Source organism: Hemiscyllium ocellatum, chromosome 29 (assembly GCF_020745735.1).
Source record: "Hemiscyllium ocellatum isolate sHemOce1 chromosome 29, sHemOce1.pat.X.cur, whole genome shotgun sequence".
NCBI classification, from domain to species: Eukaryota; Metazoa; Chordata; class Chondrichthyes; order Orectolobiformes; family Hemiscylliidae; genus Hemiscyllium; species Hemiscyllium ocellatum.
Window position 1 is genome coordinate 48,713,133 of NC_083429.1, and position 20,126 is coordinate 48,733,258.

General features: G+C 41.3%; 1 protein-coding gene across 4 annotated transcripts in view; it reads right to left on the reverse strand.

Moving 5' to 3' along the window:
- Positions 1-231: 231 nt before the first annotated feature.
- drd2a (dopamine receptor D2a) overlaps positions 232-20,126 on the reverse strand; it is a 125,917-nt gene continuing 106,022 nt past the window's right edge. For all 4 annotated transcript variants that reach the window (XM_060847088.1, XM_060847086.1, XM_060847089.1 and 1 more), the window contains 5 exons: positions 19,693-19,829; positions 17,599-17,795; positions 14,751-14,837; positions 12,199-12,538; positions 232-3,896 (listed from right to left, as the gene is read on the reverse strand). In XM_060847088.1, the coding sequence (XP_060703071.1) occupies positions 3,700-3,896; positions 12,199-12,538; positions 14,751-14,837; positions 17,599-17,795; positions 19,693-19,829 (958 nt within the window). In that variant the 3' untranslated portion in view covers positions 232-3,699. The remainder of the gene's footprint in view (positions 3,897-12,198; positions 12,539-14,750; positions 14,838-17,598; positions 17,796-19,692; positions 19,830-20,126) is intronic.

A 20,126-nucleotide genomic window follows, 5' to 3' on the forward strand; every position in this document is an offset into this window, starting at 1 on the left:
CCAAGTAAATCAATTATATCATCATGAATCCAACCAATTTCAGTGATGCTGAATAGCATATTGTCAGAGCACAACAAGTCACTTTTGGATTAAGCTTTGAGAATGCTGACAAGCTAAAATCACAATGGTTCCATCATCCTTTTAACAAAGTACAGAATTCATCATTACAAGAGGAAACATCATACATTAATAGTGATGATATCTTTTTTCTGCATGATGTGATGTATGTAAGCAACAGAGCTCCAAATTTATAATTGCCGTTAAGTTAGTTGAGCTGATTTAATCAAAATTGACTTCTCTATGAAGTCAAGCACAATGATCAATTACTTCTTCTGGATGACAGCTGCATAGAAATGGACTAATGCAAGTGCCAGTCATAGAGGATAATTCACAGTTCAAGTCGAGTTCAGAAATATTTTCATGTGCTTTCATGACCTGGCACCAGAACTTAACATTGTGAACAATGCTTTTTGCCACATTTACTGTATGGATAAACTATTGGAAATCATTTTAGGCTTATCAAACAATTAGGATTCTGGGGAAAATACTATCTATCTCACCCAGAAGTTCAAATTCTTTAGTAACAATGTCATTTGGCCAATCAAGTCTCTTTTTGTTTTGGTTTGCGCCACGGTAATTTGGCTTCATTGTAATAATTAGATGTTCTCCTTGTCAATCTTGGGATGTACTTGATATGTTTAGATCAATCCCAGGAGCTCCGTGGAATTATCAAAACTTTGTTTTGAGGTGACATCATGATCCAAGCACTTTCTTCCAGCAGTTGGGTGTGGAAACACTAGTTGGACTGAGAACTGTTTGACCACAACAAGGACCATAACATTTTTTAAAGACGCGGTCATTTTTGCAATCTGACTTTTCTCTCGGTTTCCAACCTTCGTGTGGCTCTAATAGCTTGGTTCCATTTGTTGAGGCAGCAATTTTGAATCATTTCCACTAGTAAGTGACTGTTGACTACGATCTCAGAGTTTGGAACAAGCAACACATTACTGTGGGATGCCTGTCTTTTAAGTCTACGTATTTTTGTCTTTGTTGACATTTTGGCTACAATTTATTATGACTTGAGAACTGTGTAGAAGGATAATCTGGGATATGATCCTTATGACAGTGGTAAGGAAATTATCGGAGAAGACTCTAATGATTTACTCATATTTGGAAAAATATGGATTTATTAGGGACAGGCAGTATGGATTTGTGCAGGAAAGGTTGTGTCTCACAAATTTGATGGAGTATTTTGAGGAAGTGACAAAAATGATCGAGGTCAAGACAATAGATATTATCTATACAGACTTTAGCAAGGCTTTTAGCAAGTCCCTTATGGCAGGCTGATACCAAAGGTGAAGTTGCACAGGATTCACAGTGAGCTGGTAAGATGGATACAAAACTGGCTTCGTCATTGAAGACAGAGAGTAGCAATGGAAGGGTGTTTTTCTGGTTGGAGATCTGTGACCAGTGATGTTCTGCAGGGATCAGTGCCTGGACCCCTAATTTTTTGTTTTATGATTTGGAGGAGAATGTAAATGGCCTGATTAGTGAATTTCATTCATGTCTGAACTACTGCCCTTTCCTAATCTGCTCTTGAGCATTGCAGGAATGCCACACACTGCCATAAAAGTATCTGAAGTACAATAAAATATCTCTCAAGCCAATGAAGTTATATTAATTAATTGAAATATGATTTCAAGGAATCAAATCATTGCATCACACAATCTTAACTTGTCAATGCTTCCTCCAATTTAAATGAACTGCGTTGCTTTGTACACGCTTTTTTCTGAAAATTCTTCTGTGGAATTTTGCCAGAGGTGGATTTCCTTCAGTACCTCATTCTCAATTTTTTGGTAAAAGGACCAATTCTCAGGAGATGGTCATCACTGATAAAACCAGCGTTTATGACTTGTTCCCTGGAGGAGTGGGTATTTTCAGCATTCTTTTTGAATCTGTGTTATCCACACATTTATTCGAACATTCTTGATATGGAAAGTTAGACATGAGTGTCAACAAACTTCCCAATTCTGAAGGACTCTATAGCTTCATCCAACACTAAAAGCACTCCAGGTGCCAGCCAACAAATCCTTGAGTAAGCAATGGGAATCCTTGAAGCTGTTTTCCCATGCCAGAGGAAGGATACTGAGACTTCTTTTGCTATTCATTCATAGGATGTGGGCATCGCTGGCTGGGCCAGCAGTTATCACTCATCCCTAATTGCCCTAATTGGCGGTGAGCTGCCTTTTTGATCCCTGCAGTCTTTACTGAATAGGTCCATCCACCATGTCCTCAGGAATGGAGATCCAAGATTTTGACCTTGTCACAATGAACCAACAGTGACATAATTCTGCATCAGGATGCTGAGTGGTTTGGAGGGGACCTTGCAGGGGTGATGTCCCATTGCATCTAATGCCTTTGTCATCTAGGTGGTAGAGGCCTTGGGTTTAGAATTCAACATCAGAGGAACTTTGGTAAGATACTGCAATGCAACTTGTAGACAATACACAGTTGGCATTGTGTGTTGGTGAAGGGGTGAATGGTGAAGACAGTAGCTAGGGTGCTAATCAAGTGTGTTGCTCTGTCCAGGTTGGTGTCAAGCTTTTTGAGTGTTGTTAGACCTGCACTCATCCAGGCAAGTGGGGAGTATTCCATCACCCTCCTGACTTGTGCCTTGTAAATGGTGGACAGGCTTTGGAGAATCCAGATGTGAGTTATTTGCTGCAGGATTCCTAGCAAATGACTTGCTCTTGTGGCCACATTATATATATGGCTGATCTAGTTTTGTTTCTGGTCAATGGTAACACTCAGGATGTTGATATATTGTAGTCAATTATCTGCTGATACCAAACTATCACAATTTATGATACTCCAAGCTTCTCTACCTCTTGTACATGTGTGAAATGGACATGTTGAAACTTACACCTTTAATTTGACTTGATTCAATTGCAGTTTAGTCTGGCATCTGGCAAACCTTATACTATTCTTACTTTCAATACATTATCTCTAATGAGATATAAACAAAAACTGACCAGACTTCATTGTAGTTGGCCTCAGTGAATACTAATTCAGGGTTTGAATCTGTGACTTGAAAGAACTGCTCCAGACAACCAGTCCATAATAATTCAAATACTAAAGTTCACCTTTTATGACCAATACTGAATTCAGTAATTACATTCAAATATGACGCTTTGCAACCTGTTATATTGGGTCACTATCTGTCATTGGTCTCGCTGAAGTTAATGTTCTTAAGTGGATGAGATAATGATGCCCTTCAGAGTCTGATGGTGAGAATCGTTTTTGTTTTTTCCCTAGCTGTCCAAAGCTCACCTGTCCACTGAACTACCAGGTAGCTTCTTTCACTGACTCGAAAGCAGTTTTTGGCAGTCATGGAATAGTCATATGGAAATTTCTGGACATGGAGATGTACTTAGCTTATATCATGCTGTTGACTCTCAGTGTTGAAAGGACAGATGACTTCAATTGTGAAGAGGGATAAAGTCCCTTAGTGTCTTGAATGATACAATTTTGTTTTCCTTGTTTGTTTTCCAATCCACAATGGCACATATGTTGGATAAGGCTCTTTTGTAGAGAAGAGCAATACAAAGTGTGACGTTGATGAAAAAAAGCCATCTCTGTACACTTCCATGCTGCAGCTTTGAAGAAATGTGGCACAATTACATTCTCTGGGCAAATTCTTCAGCAGTGGAGGATTTTGATGAAAGCTTTTCTGAACTCCACATTGAAGGTGGTGTAAATGATTGGGTTCACAGCACTATTGACATATCCTAGCCAGGTGACAGCACTATACATTGCTGGCGAGATTAAGCATGTAGTGCAATGCATGTTGAGAATATGGGTGATGAAGAATGGTAACCAACATATAACAAAGACACCTAGAAACAAGAGAAAGCAGAGATTAATGTTCAACATTGACAGCAAACTACATTTGCAATCCGCGACACGTTTGAGGGCATTTTATTTTTCAGATTCAATTGTAAGGTTTTCCTGGTCAGTCTCCCACTGTCCAGTCCCCATAAACTGAACTTAGTCAAAACTCTCTTGCCCATTTTCTAACCAAGTTCTGTTTAACCATGATGTGGAGGTGCCGGTGTTGGACTGGGGTGGTTAAGATCAAATCATATGACACCAGGTTATAGTCTAAGGGGTTTATTTGAAATTACAAGCTTGCAAGGGAGCACTTCATCTGACGAAGGAGCAGCGCTCCGAAAGCTGTGATTTCAAATAAACCTGTTGCACTATAACCTGGTGTCATGTGCCTTCTGACCTTGTTTAACCATGACCATGATGTTTGCTGGCTTACATTACATCCCAAAATACGATGCCTCAAATTCATGGTTTCCATTCTTTTGTTCAAGTTCATCCATTGTCTCATCCCTCCATTTTTCTGGAACCTCCTCCAACCTTTACAGCATTCCTGAAACTTTTTGTTGCACTGGTTCTGGCTTCTTTTATATCCACAATTTCATCCACCCAATCACAGGGAGCATGGCCTTGAGCAGCTAGATTTTAAAATCTGGCATTTTCTCCTTAGGTCTTTGTTTCTGTCTTTTCACAGACACCCCCTCTTGTCCTGATGGCACTACACCCAACACAATTCAGTTTTAAAATTGCACCAGGATTTAGTAGACACCTTGCATGAATTTATTTAAATAAATGAAAAGATTGTAAGAAGGGACAGCTCTTGGACGTGATATCTGAAGGATGAATAGAAGGTAAAAGATTCGGAGGGAATTAAAAAAGGATGCTTTCAGACTACCTGAGGAATTATCACAGATTAAAAAGTGAGACTTATAGGAGAACTGTTTGGATAATTGAGACTTAACAGTAAAGTTGCTTTGAGCAACTACAGATATTCAGAATACACACAATAACATGGCGTGTTGAAAATGAATAGTCTGTATCATCTAAGTGCCTCAATATATTTTCATTATGCATCTGACTTTACCATCATTTAATTTTTTGTTCTGTCAGACAATATGTGAGTCGCTGGTAGGGTGAATATTTATTACAATTCCTGATTGAATGGTTACAGTCCATCCTGTTATAGTTTGCAACAACTGTGTGGCTTCCCAGGTCGTTTCAAAATATAGTTAAGAATCAACAGTATTTTTATGGGTCTGAAAGACATTAGTGACCTGCATAGTTTTCTTTTTATATGTCAATCAATTATAGTTTCACTATTATAGAAACTAACTTTCAATTCCAGCATTAATAATGCATTCAATTTAAATTCCAGCAGCTGCCAGGGTGGAACCTGAGCTCGCGCCCTGATACCAGTGGATTATGAGTCCAGTGATATTGACACTTCACCAACAAACCTTAGGAAATCTTAGCAAACTCTGAATTTAATAAATTAACCGATAATTTGGGGAGATTTGGCACCCTTAACTGCTCTGGTAGAGGTCTCTGGTTGGGATTGAAAGCAGCAAGAGCTTTGTTAAGTTTGATTTTCTGATTTCAAGCGTAGAACTCCAATCTCTTAGCCCATTGAATCAGCTGGTTATTGTAGACAAAGTTTAAAGTTTTCTGTGCCTAAGCAGTGTTATAATGCATTGGTTTTGTGCTTCTAAATCCGTCATGAGCACAAAACAAATTGTAATGCGGTTTATTTAATACCTGAGGCTTCTCACTGACAAGGACAATATGAATCTGCTCATTTAATTTTTATTATGTGACTGAATGCATGGAATCTCTTTATAGTCATGAATAGAAGTCATTTATTCAAAGTTTGTGAAAAGATTTGTAGCTCGGGTGCTCGTTGTTGTGGCTCTGTTCGCCGAGCTCGGAATTTGTGTTGCAGACGTTTCGTCCCCTGTCTAGGTGACATCCTCAACACACACAAAACAAGTTGCATTAAGATACTATTCAAAAGGGCCACAACACACTGCAGTCCACCAGAACTCCAAAAAGAGGAAGAACACCACCTATACAATGTATTCGCCAAAAACGGATACCCGCGCAATTTCATCAACAGATGCCTAAGGGAAAGACAACGGAACGAGGACATGCCACCACCCAAAGAACTAGCCACACTACCATACATCAGGAGCATTTCCGAACTGACAGCCAGACTACTGCGACCACTAGGACTAATAACAGCACACAAACCAACAGCCACTCTCAGACAACAACTCACCAGGACAAAGGACCTGATACCCAGCATGAGCAAAACCAATGTAGTGTACAAAATCCCACGCAAGTACTGCACAAAACACTACATAGGACAAACAAGAAGACAGCTAACGATCCGCATCCATGAACACCAACTAGCCACGAACCGACATGACCAGCTATCCTTAGTAGCCACACATACAGATGACAAGCAACGTGAATTCGACTGGGACAACACTACTATTATAGGACAAGCCAAACAGAGAACAGCCAGGGAATTCCTAGAGGCATGGCACTCATCCACAGATTCAATCAATAAGCACATCGACCTGGATCCAATATACCAACCACTGCAACGGACAGCTGGAACTGACAACCAGAAGCGTCAGAGACAAACCACTATATATGCCAGAGGAGGCTCCCAAGCACTGAGGATGTCACCTAGACAGGGGACGAAACATCTGCAACACAAATTCCCAGCTCGGCGAACAGAACCACAACAAAAGTCATTTATGTTTGATCACATCTATCTGATACTTGAGTCTAACTGAAATAGAGAGAGAGTCTGTGCAGAGAAGGTAAGGACAGGAATTCATTAAGGATGCTCCATTAGAATCATTGGTACATAATGGAGAGCCCAGCGCCAAATTTCATATGACAGTTAACCAGTTAAACTACTGAGGAACCTCGATTATCCAGCATTCGATTCTCCAAATTTTGTATTATCTGAACAAGATTGCAAGGTCCCAATGCTTGGCTAAACTATGTTATCCAGCATTCGCTTATCCAAACTTTTGATTATCCGAACAAAATATTCCCCACCCATGTCATTCGGATAAAAGAGGTTCCTCTGTATACGGTTAGCTTTCACTACTTGGAGAAGACCTTGCTGAGATGTTACACATCCTCAATGTCACAAATTACTTTGTGAGCTTTGAATTACTTCTGAAATGCATGGTTTGGAGATGCCGGTGTTGGACTGGGGTGTACAAAGTTAACAATCAAACAACACCAGGTTATAGTTGTTCCTGATGAAGGGCTTTTGCCCGAAACGTCGATTTTGCTGCTCCTCGGATGCTGCCTGAACTGCTGTGCTCTTCCAGCACCACTAATCCAAAATCTGGTTCCCAGCATCTGCAGTCATTGTTTTTACCTTATAGTCCAACAGGTCTATTTGGAAGCACTAGATTTTGAAGCACTACTCCTTCATTATGGACTCCACAAGCACGTGATGGAAGAGCAGTGCTCTGAAAGCTAGTGCTTCCAAATAACCCTGTTGGACTATAACCTGGTTATTATTAACTTAATTCTGAAAGGCAGTCATTGTTTTGTAGAAAGTGACAAGTCAGATATGTGGATAGTTGATGTGTTTGGTGTTCATGGCTGAGAGATAAATATCAGCACAGAGACCATGGACAAATCTTGCCAAAGCCAACATGAGTGTGCTGAACCAAGCTGAGGGCTTGAGGAAAAGGAACAAAAGAACTGTAGATGCTGGAAATTAAACTGAAACAGAAGCAGCTGGAAACACTCAGGGGAGAAGACTTAAATGATAGGTGGAGCTGGAGCCCAAAGAGATTTGGGGTCATTTGGATAGACAAAGGAGAGGATAACATTCCTCTGGAAGAATGAATAGCTGCTAATGGGGGCGATGAGTGGCTAATAATGGGTGGTGTGTAATAGCAGATCATGTGGCAACAGGCCTGGTGTGTTGGGTTTGGGATAAGGACATGGGAAAAGGTGCCTGAAGACTTATAATTGTTGAACCCGATATTGAGTGCAGGAGGCTACAGAGTCCAAGCGGAAAATAAGGTGCTGTAACTCTAGCTTGTGCAGAGTTTCACTGGGGCACTGCAGCAAGCCTGAGACAGAGATGTTGGTCAGGGAACAGTGTGGTGTGTTGAAGTGTCAGGCAACTGGAAGCTCAGGATCCTTGATGAGGACAGAAGGTAGGTGTTCCGTGAACTGGTCACCCAATCTACGCTTCATTTCTCCAGTGTAGAGGAGACCACATTGTGAGCAGTGAGTGCAGTAGACTAGATTGAGTGAAGTTACAAATCACACAACAGCAGGTTATAGTCCAACAGGTTTAATTGGAAGCACTAGCTTTCGGCAGCGCCGCTCCTTCATCAGGTTGCTGTGGAGTGCACAATTGTTAGAGACAGAATTTATAGCTAGTACTTCCAATTAAACCTGTTGGACTATAACCTGGTGTCATGTGATTTGTAACTTTGTATACCCCAGTCCAACACTAGCATCTCCAAATCATGACTAGTTTGATTGAAGTACAGGTAAAGCACTGCTTCACCTGGAAGGTGTGTTTGGGCTCTTGGATACTGAGGAGGGAGGAAGTAAATAGACAGGTGTTACACTTCCTGCTGTTGTAGGAGTCATCATGAGCTGCCATGTCTACCTTCAGCCAAATGCCTCCAGCAGACCCCTATTCCCTCACCCTCCCTTGTCAGCCTTTGGCAAGGAACGTTCCCTCTGCAACACCCTGGTCCACTCCTCCTTCACTCTCAACATTCCTCCCTCACTGTCCCACGGCACCTTCTCCTGCATCCACAGAAGGTGTAACACCTGCCCATTTACTTTTTCCCTCCGTATTCAAGAGCTTAGACACACCTTTCAGGTGAAGCAGCATTTTACCTGCACTTCACACAATCCGGTGTACTGTGTTCGCAGCTCCTCTACACTGGGAAGATGGAATGTAGCCTGGATGACTGCTTTGTCGAACACTTATTTTCTGTCTGTATAAAGGACCCTGAGCTTCCAGTTGCCTGCCACTTTAACACAACATCCTGTTTCCTGGCCAATGTCTCTTTCTCTGACTTGCTTCAGTGCTCCACTGAAACTGAGCGTAAGCTGGAGGAACAGCACCTCATTTTCCACTTGGGAACTCAGCCTTCCAGGCTCAATATAGAGTTCAACAATTTTAGGGCTTGAGGCACTTTTTCTCATATTCTTATCCCAACCCCCCCACACACATCAGGCCTTGTTGTCACATGGTCTGTTATTACACACGACCCATTATTAGCCACTAACAGCGTTTCAGTCTCCTAGGCTGACCATTACCCAGTCTGTCCAACTGTTCTTCTCTATCTTTGAGGCAAAAGTGAGGACTGCAGATGCTGGAAACCAGAGTTTAGATTAGAGTGGTGCTGGAAAAGCACAGCAGGTCAGGCAGCATCCGAGGAACGGAAAATCTCTTTGAGCTCTATCTCCACCTATCATTTATACATTCCCCCCTCCCCCCACTCTATCCTCTGCATGAAAACCAACAGTTTCCTCGATACCATCAGTTCTGTGAAGGTGTCACTAGATTCAGAACATTGAATCTGATTTCTGTCCACTGCTGCTGCTGGGCCAGTTGGGCTTTTCCAGCTATTTCTGTTTTCGTTTGAGGACTTCAGGGGTGGTGTAATGTTAATGTTATGAAGCAGTTTGATAGAGTAGCCAGGGAGGAGATTCAGTGTGGACAAAACTAAGGGCCATAAATATACAATCAACTTTAATAATCCAAAGAAGAAATTCAAGATAAATCTCTTTTATCCAGACAGTGATGTTTTGAGCTCGATTTGTTCTGTAAAGGTTCTTATGGTGCAGTGATAGTGTCTCTATCTCCAGGTTAGGAGGCCTGGGTATGGTGGCTCAGTGGTTAGCACTGCTGCCTCACAGTGCTAGGGACATGGGTTCAATCCCAGCCTTGGGTGACTGTCTCTGTGGAGCTTGCACGTTTTCACTTTTCTTTTAGATTAGATTACTTACAGTGTGGAAACAGGCCCTTCGGCCCAACAAGTACGTACCAACTCTTCGAAGAGCAACCCACCCAGATTCATTCCCCTACATTTATCCCTTCACATAACACTACGGGCAATCTAGCATGGCCAATTCACCTAACCTGCTCATTTTTGGACTGTGGGAGGAAACCGGAGCACCCCGAGGAAACCCAAGCAGACAATGGGGAGAACGTGCAAACTCCACACAGGCAGTTGCCTGAGGCACTGTGTCTGAGTGGGTTTCTTTCAGGTGGTTGGGTTTTCTCCCACAGTCCAAAGATGTGCAGGTGAGGTAAATTTGCATGTGTAGGTTAGCTGCATTATCAGGAAAAACGTAAAGTAATAGGGTAGGGGAATGGATCGGGTGGGTTACTCTTCGGAGATTCGGTTTGGACTTGTTGGGCCGAATGGTCTGTTTCCCCCACTGTAGGGATTCTATGAATGAATGAATGAAAGTCCCACCTGTTGCAGATGTGTGCCATCTCTGATCAAACTGATTAAAAATATTTATCTAGGCACTCATTCAAATTGGGGTGGAGGTGGTGGTGGGGAGGGGGGACTACCACAAGAAGGATTAAGGTAAATATTACCTTGAAAGCGAAAGGTAATTAAGCACATGAGGGAGCAAGGAATAGATGGATGTTGTGATTGAGCAGGGTGAAACAGGCTATAGAGCTTTCATGTAGTACAGTGCAAAAGGTGCTGGTATGGACCATAGGTCTGTTTCTGTCTAGCCATTTCATTACAAATGTGAGTGTTTTTAAAAAATAATTGACTTAGTTTGAATTTTAAGACAATGTTTCTTCATTTTGGATTCCTCACTCACCGTAAGTCACTTCCTAATTTCCCTATTTATGGCATCATTTTAGCACCACAATCAAATGATTTTTTTGACCTCCTCATCTATGGAGAGTGTTTAGAGTTAAGATCCACTATTGAATCATTCTTGCTAGATCTATGCATTGGAAATGTATTGGTTACAATGGAATAGGAGTATCTTTAATCTCAATCCCAAAAGTGTTAGTTTTAACTTATTCCACATATGTTGCAGCATCAAGTAGGTACATGGAAATATAGAAAATAGGAGCAGGAGTAGGCCATTTGGCCCTTCAAACCTGCTGCACCATTCCATAATCAGACCTGATCATCCAAGTCAGTGGTATGTTCCCATTTTCTCCCCATATACTGTGTGATCCTTTTTGGCCCCAAGAACTATACTTAACTCCATCTTGAAAACTTTCGATGTTTTGGCCTCCATTGTTTTCTGTAGTAGTCAATACCAGAGACTCACCACTCTCTGGGTGAAGGAATTTCTGCTCTTCTCAGTCCTACATGACCAACTCTATATCCTTAGAATGCGACCCCTGGTTCTAAACCCCCTGGTCATTGGGAACATCCTTCTTGCTTTTAACCTGTCCAGTGATGTTAGAATTTTATAGATTTCTGTGAGATTCTCCCTCATTCTTCTCAACTCCAAAGGAAAGGTTGTTAAACTTTATTCCAACATTACATCTTAGCCCAACTGACCTGAGAAACCACTATACCCCACTCCCCTCCCCATCTACTGCCACAACTGTTTTAATTTATTCATTTAGTACATTAGCCATTAGAGACTGCAAGTTAATTCCAAGTAATACACGCACCCTATTATGTTGGTGCTTGATTTTGACTTTTCAATCCAATTTTTTTGCATTGGGTATTTACAGAGGCGGAGGAAGCTGCCATAATGACCCCCATTTTGACAATGGAGATCTCTCTTAGTAAAGTGCTCGAATTGATTTTTTCTCTCTGTAGCTAGTCAAGAATTGATTCCAGTTGAAACATCTCCCCTTTCATATAATGTGGGTGCCACTGGCTAGGCCAGTATTTAATGCCTGTCCCTAATTGCCCAGAGGGCAGTAAAGAGTCAACCACATTGCTGTGGGTCTGGAGTCACATGTAGTGTGGACCAGGTAAGGAAGGCAGTTTCCTTCCCTAAAGAGCATTAGCGAACTAGATGGGTTTTCCAACAAACAACAATGGTTTCATGGTCATCATTAGACACTTAATTTGAGATTTTGTTTTTTTATTATTTAATTTAAAATTCCACTATCTGCCAAAGACGGATTTGAATCCAGGACCGCAGAACATTACCTGGGACTCTGAATTAATAATCTAGTGATAATACCACCAGACATTGCTTCCCAATTCTAAATTTGAAGAGCACAAGTTATCAGGAAAATGAGAAAACATGCTTGCAACAACCTCTGATTAAATAAATGAGAGAAGCAAGGGCAGTACTAACCAAGGACAATGGCCAACATCTGAGTTGCCTTTTTCTCCTTTTGCTGGGACAGCTTCCTTTTGCTCAAGCTCTTCAGTGAAGTTCTTGTTTTGCCATTTGGCAACTGCTGGATTTCGAAAGCTTTGGGTGCTGTGGTTATGTCTTTGGGGTGTCCGTTCTTCTCACCTTTTGCTGGGCTGCCTCCAGGCGATGGCATGCTTGTGCTGGCACCTGGGTTAGACGGATTGGGCGCTGTCAGCTGTCGGTTGACCATCGCTATTTTGCGCTTGGTCTTCTCCAGCGGTGGACTGGCCGATGACATCATGTCCATCTCCATATCATCCTGGTGGTTGACCGCTTCCTGAACCAGGATCAAATATCCCGAAACAAAATCAAATAAATATGCAATGTGCATGTTAGGCTGCTGAAACTCAATCTCAGTGTGAAGGGACCTTGTTAGGATGTTGAATAGCAAACCTACATCAGAATAACACATTGCTTGTTTTAAAATGCAGAACAGGATTGCATCATTCAATCCTTTGTGCTATGCTAGAATTTAATTATGTCAATGCTGATCTGTACCTCAGTTATTATTCCTTTAATAGGAGGTCTTATGGTAGTGTTCCTACCTCTGAGCCAGGAATCCCGGGTTCAAGTCCACCCACTGTAGAAGTGTGTAGTATCATCTTCAAACAAGTTGATTAGAAAATTAAAAATAAAATTTGATATCCTTTTGTAAGAAAACTCTACTGACCTCAGTGTATAAAGATTTAGCAGGGCCCTTGTGGTGCACTGGTACTGTCCCTAACTCTACCTTTCCCTCTAAAATGGATTAGTCCTAATATTCACCAAATGTCCCTTTCTTCTTGATCCATGCAACAGGAAGGATTCTCTGTATTTATACTATCATAGGAACAGAGGACTTAAGAGCAGGATTTGACCAAAAAGACCCTTGAACCTATTCAGCAAATTCAATAAGAACATAGTTGGTCTGGTTGTGGTGTCAACTCCACTTTTTTGTTCGGACCACATGACCCCTGACTCTTATTTATCGAAAATCTATCTGACTTAGCCTTGAATAAATTCAATGACGCAGCCTCTAAAGGGAAAGAGCATTACACGGACTAATGTTCCTCTGAGAGAAATTGAATTGTTTTTATCATTTTAGACATGTCAATCAGATCAGCCCTCAGTCTTCTACCTTGAAGGATATACAAACTCAGTTCATATCACCTTTTCTCATCACTTAACCCTGTAAGACTTGGTGTGCATCTGGTGAATCTGCACTGTACCCTCTCCAAGACTGATAAGTCCCTCCTGAAATGCGCATTGCTTGGGAAGTCCTGAACCTCGAAGCTGACTTGCTTGGGAACTGCCACAAACAGCACAGGATGGTAAAGTAGATCAGAGATTAATGTATCTGGTTTTCCTTTGCTCAATCATATGCTGGATCCTAGTTCTAGAAACTTCTCACATGACATTTGTGTGAAAATTCATTCATGGGAAGTGTGCACCTCTGGCTAGGCCAATATTTGTTGTCCATCCCTAAGTGCTCAGAGGGCAGTTGAGAGTCAACCACATTGTTGTGACATCACATACGGGACAGACCAGGTGAGAATGGTCCATCCAAAAAGGACATTAGTGAAGCACATGGGTTTTTACATCAATCAACAATGGTTACATGGTGACCATTACATTTTTTTTTAAAAATGTGAATTCACGTTTCACCATCTGCTGCTGTGGAATCCAAACCTAAGTTACCAAGAAAATTAGGCTGGGTTTCTGAATTACTGATCCACCCTCATTTCCATGACATTGATCCAGTTTTTTTTTCATAGCTGACATGAAAGATTCCTGGTGAATCTTTTCTGCACCTTCTCACATCCAATCACATCCCTCCTATGGTGTGACAACCACAACTACACAAAGTACTCCAGCTTATAAGGCAATGAACAAAAGTACCCAATTACAGTGCAATGCAGTAACAACTGCAAATATGGTGTGCCCAATATCACGTGACTGAAACCTCCAGGAACAGTCTTGAGTCGGCAATCCTACCTGAGGACTAATGTGTAAATAGAGAAAGCAGGACCCCAAAAGTGGTCCAATCAAACCTCCACATAATTGAAGGATAGCTTCTAAAAAACATTTTTTTAAAATTCTTTATTTCTTCAGTTTCTCGCTGACCTTTCCTGAGCTTATTTATGATTGATATTTGGATGGCCAAAAGCACAAATTTACAGGTGTATCTTGTATTTTCCAACATGTATGTCACAAAGTGTGGACCGCAGATGCTGGAGATCAGAGTAGATTAGAGTGGTGCTGGAAAAGCATAGCAAGTCAGGCAGCAACTGAGGAGCAGGAAAATCGATGTTTTGAACTAAAGCCCTTCATCAGAAAATTCCTGATGAAGGGCTTTGCCTGAAACATCGATTTTCCTGCTCCTCGGTTGCTGCCTGACCTGCTATGCTTTCCCAGCACCAGTCTAATCTTGTATATCACAATGGTCTGCAATTGGTAGTTGAGATATGACTGCAATAACTCAACAAGACAATATAATTATTGACACTCACCACTTTCTTTTTATTGACTGGAAAACTTCCATTTGATTTCACAATTACTGTGCACAGCTTCACATCCTCTGGGTGGGTACATTTATCCTAAGTGTGCAAAAGGAATATTTATTTCGACGCTGAAAGAATTCTACACATTTTATTTCCTTATTCTGCACATTCTACTACTTTGTTGATACGTTCCTGCAACATCATAGAAACCTTAAAGTGCAAAAACATATTTAATGTGATTGGAATGATGGACAACATTTGCTAAGTTGCACAGCCGCCCTTCAAAGTGCCTCACGTAAAGTGTAATACTGAGGTGGCGTTGGTGCTGTTGAGGTCAGGCCTTCTCAAAGTGACGAGAGGGATTAGGAGCTGAGATTTTGACATTGTGGTTCTGCGGCAGATCATGGCCTAGTTCAAAGAGCTGTACTCCCACTCTATCAACCCCCTTGCTCATTCAGCCTCCACTCCCTGCTCTCACTGAGAGCTTGTGACAATTTTCAAAACAGGGCCACAGATGGAAAGCAGTGGTCTCTGCAAATAAGACAATAATTTTGTGGAAAGTAATAGTCCAGTTACTTGTTTTTGATAAAGTTGCTTTGGGGAGGAATGTGGATAATGGTTGCACTTTGTGATGGTTCTAAAAGAGTTAATATTAACAGTGCATTAAGCTTATACAGAGTTTGGGTGGAGGAGAGACAGTGTCGCATGAGATTCTGATGGAGACAGATGTGTCATCTCTGACTTCTGATCATCTTTCGAATTATATCAAACTGGTCAACATAACATAATCATGGAGTTTTACACAGAGAGACAGGCCCTTTGGCCCATTGTGTCCACACCAGTCATCAAGTACCTATCTACTCTAGTTCCATTTTCCAGTACTTTACCCATAGCCTTATATGAAATGGCTTTTCAAATGGCCATCTAAATACTTCATAAATGTTGTGATGGTTCTCCCACTCTGCCATCCTTTTCGGCATTGAATTCTTGATATCCAACAAGTTTTGGGTGAAAAGAGTTTTCCTTTAAGTTCTCTCTAAACCTCCTGTTCTCTGGTTATTGACCCCTTTACTATGGGAAAGGATTTCTTCCTATCGACCTTCATAATTTGGTACAGATTAATCGTTTCTCCCCCCGACTTCACTGTTCTAAGGAAAATAACTCAGCCTGTTTAGTCTCTCTTTATAGCTGAATAACTCCACACTAGGCAAGAACCTGGTGAATCTTTTCTTCGCCTTCTCCAGTGCAACCCCTGGAATGCTGTGGTCAGAACTGTGCACAGTGCTCCAATTTGTGGCCGAACTAATATTACATATAGCTCCATTATAACCTGCTGCTCTTGTATTTAGTGTACTGACTAATAGAGGCAAGAGGCATTTAGCGTCTACACATCCTGTGCCTCCAAGGATCTGGGGACACTCACACCAAGTATTTCTGATCCATTGTACTTCTCAGGGTCCTACCATTCATCATGTGCTCCCTTGCCTTGTTAGCCCTCCCTAATGCATTATCTCTCACTTTTTCAGACTATATCCCACTTACCACTGTTTTGTGGATCTGATTAGATGTTTATATTATCCTGCAGTCGCATGCTTTCCTTCTTGCTACTCAGCACACTATATCAATTTTCATGTCATCTCTGAATATGCTGATTAAACCTCCAAAATTTCTGTCTAAATCATTCATGAGTACAATGATCAGCAAGGACCCAGCACCAAACTCTGCACTACACCATTGGGTGCAGGCTTCCAATCATTATCCTCTGCCTCTTGCCATGAAGTCAATCTTGGATCAAGTTTGCTAAAGTGCTCTGAGTCTCATGGGGTGTTATCTTCTTGACCAGTCTGTCATGTTACTCCTTACTGAAGACTAGGTCAACTGCACTGCCCTCATTTGCACAACTCGACACCTCCTTTAAAAGCTCAATTAAACCTGTCAAATATGACATCCCCTTGACAAAGCTATGCTGACCATCCTTGATTAAGTCTAGACTCTCCAAGTAGAGAATAGTATTGTCCATCTGACAATTTTCCAGATGTTTTCCCACCATGAATGTTAGACTCAGTGACTTATGGTTCTTTGGTTTATCCCTATACCCTTCTAGAATCACAGTTCCATATTACCTGGTCTCCAGTCTCGGGTGCTTCTCTTTTTCTCTCCATTGCCTCCCACAGCACCCTGGGATAGTTGTCATCAGGTCCTAGGATCTTAGTCAATTTTAGTCCCTTCAAAGTCACTAACATCCCTTTGTACGCAACTTGTAGCTGTTACTATCATGCCATAAACTTCATTGCATTGTTGAAATAAATGCCTCTTTTCATAAGGAGTCAATAATGGTTTATCCCCAGCCATTGCTAATTAGATAGGCCCTTAGACACTGTATGAGAAAGGAGGATCCATGGGGATTGGGGTACATCATTATCATTCTTGGTAACAATATGTTTGAATTAATTTTGATAAGTTTTCATTGACCTCTTGATTCTTTGTAACAGTGCACCACAAGAGGCTATTTGACTTGGTCACAATTTGTTTAAAAGATTGGAAAGGACAACTATAGCAATGAATTATCCCAACCACAAACCACCAGTGAAGTACAACAGAAAACAGGATAAATCTCTGATCTTCAAACAATACCACAAGGTCTATTTAACATACAACAGACGCATGATGAAGATAGCACTTTGACTTAATATACAGTCAAAATTATGTTACCTCCATCATCTTGGCCCTTGTTAAATAGAGTGGCAGCCTTGATGTTGTGCCTACATTCTTGCCAAGAGCTTGAACCCAAGCCTGTCCATTTGATGTACAAAGAAACCGGACAGTACACAATAGTCACATTGCCATAACAATTTACCTTTAATGGTGCCCGGATTTCGGAATCAAACCGACTGCTTCTTTTTGTGTTCACCCGCTTCCTCCTTTTCCTCAGCACAACGTAGATCTGGACATACACTAGCAGCGTGACAATGAAAGGGATATAAAACGAGAAAATGGACGAATAGACAACAAAGTCTGGATTGATCATGATACAGATGGTGTCATCCCTAGTATCTGTAATTTAGAAATAATTAAAAAGGTTATTCTCACTGTCATAGAAAAGCACTGTTGGATAAATTTGCACTAAGTTTGGCTCATTTGTGACAATGTAACATATAAGGCTACTATTGCTAGACTTAGCCAGTATATTCTAAACCAGGAATCCTCTTAGCTCTGAACTACAGTTGTATCCACTCAGCATTTCCTCCCTTCAATCACTTCAGAAGCAAAATTGACAGGACAATAAAATTCTTGTATTTTTCATTAAAACCATCAACGAACGGAGGTTCACTCCTCCAAGCAGGAAATGCATTCATATCGCATTTTATCACAACCTCAATGTGCCCAGAGTACTTTAGTCAATGAAATATTTCCTTAGACATTGTTGGGAGGTAAGGAAACATGGCAACAAATTTGCACAAGCACCATAATGAACAAGTAATTGATTTATTTCAGCATTTTGAGGGATAAATATTGATGAGAACACACTTGAAAGAACTCTCCTTTATCTGCTTTAAAATGGTGCCATGGCACATACTGTATTTATTTAGATTAGGTTACCTACAGTATGGAAGCAGGCCATTTGGCCTAACAAGTCCACTCTGACCCTCTGAAGAGTAACCCACCCAGGCCCATTATCCTATTCTATATTTACGCCTGACTAATGCATCTAACACTATGGGCAACTTAGCATGACCAATTCACCTAACCTCCACACCTTTGGATTGTGAGAGGAAACTGGAGCATCCAGAAGAAACCCACACAGACAGGGAGAGATTGTGCAAACTCCACACAGACAGTCACCTGAAATGGGAAGTGAACCTGGATTCTATGCACTATGAGAGAGCAGTGCTAACCACTGTGCCATCCATAAAAGGGCAAACAGGGACTCATCTGAAAGGCAGCATCATTTCCTCAGTACTGTAGTGGTACATCAGCTAGAATTCTATGTTCAGGTTTTTGGTGTAAGAACTGAATCCACAAACTTCAGACTGAGAAGTGTCAAGGCCACTGGCTAGGCCATAGCTGACACGATAGTAGAACCCAGAGAATTGGAACTAACACTGTAGCATCTTGTGGCAAAGTGAACTGAGATAACCAAGATCACTGGACCATTTCCATTCATAGGAAACTATTTTGCAGAACCTTAACATTTGTTTATTTTACATAGGTTCAAGCAGAGATAAAATATCTTAATTTTTGTTTAGTCTCTCACAGAACATGGGTGGCCCTGGCTAGGCCCAGCATTTACTGACCAATCTTAGTTGTCCCTTGAGAAGGTGGGGGTGAGCTGCCTTCTTGAACTGCTGCAGTCCATGTGCTGTAGTTAGACCCACAACGCTCATAGGGAGGGAATTCCAGGGATTTAGACCCAGGGACATTGAAGGAACAGGGATACATTTCCAAGTCAGGATGGTGAGTAGCTTGGAGGGGAACCTGCAAGTGGTGGTGTTCCCATATATCTGCTGCCATTGTCCCTCTAGATGGAAGTGCCTGTGGGCTTACACAATGTGGTCATAGGAGACTTGGAGAATTTCAAATGCGCATCTTGTAGATAGTACATAAAGATCAGCGAGCTGGACCCCATAGAATATGAGCTGCCTGATTTGGGCTATTAGTCTGATCCAATCAAGGACCCTGGCTGATGGATAAAAAGAGGAGTGTCAAAGATTTTGGTACTCTGAAAGTCACTATCCAGCAAGGTGTCAATCAGTCCATATCAGCAATGCCAACACTAGCACTTCAGCTGATGCTTTATTATGTAATCTCATTTCTCACCTTGCTCTTTTACAGTTTATGTTCATCCAGATATTTCAAATTAAGCATCTAATTGTACTCCCTGCAGGAATAGAATAATACTCCAAACCATGAAAATAAAGACATGCATTTGTCAATTAAAGCATGGTGCTACCTGAGTCATTTAGTCCAAATAATAACGGGCAGGATATGGCAAAGGAAAGAGCCCAGACAATGGAGATCATAACAGTGACTCTTCGCTTGGAGCTATACCGCGTATTATAAAGCATTGGCATGGCAACAGCAGTGTACCTGCAAAGTGAAACAGCACAAGCAAGTCAGGAATGAAATATTTAAAACATCATCTAGAACAAGTCTTTGTACTTGAGTTCCTGCTCCATGTTGGTCTTCTGTTTTATGTCAAAACTATTTAACTTGCAAATGTTTGACTGCTTGGAAATCAAGTTTCACCTTATGTTCCAATTATAAATTAATATTTTAACAGAAGTGCTATCATTCTTATGAAGAGATATACAGAGTGAGAGAGAGAGAGGTAGAGAAGGCAAACACATGCAGGGAGTGATTGAGGCATATAAATACACAAAAGAA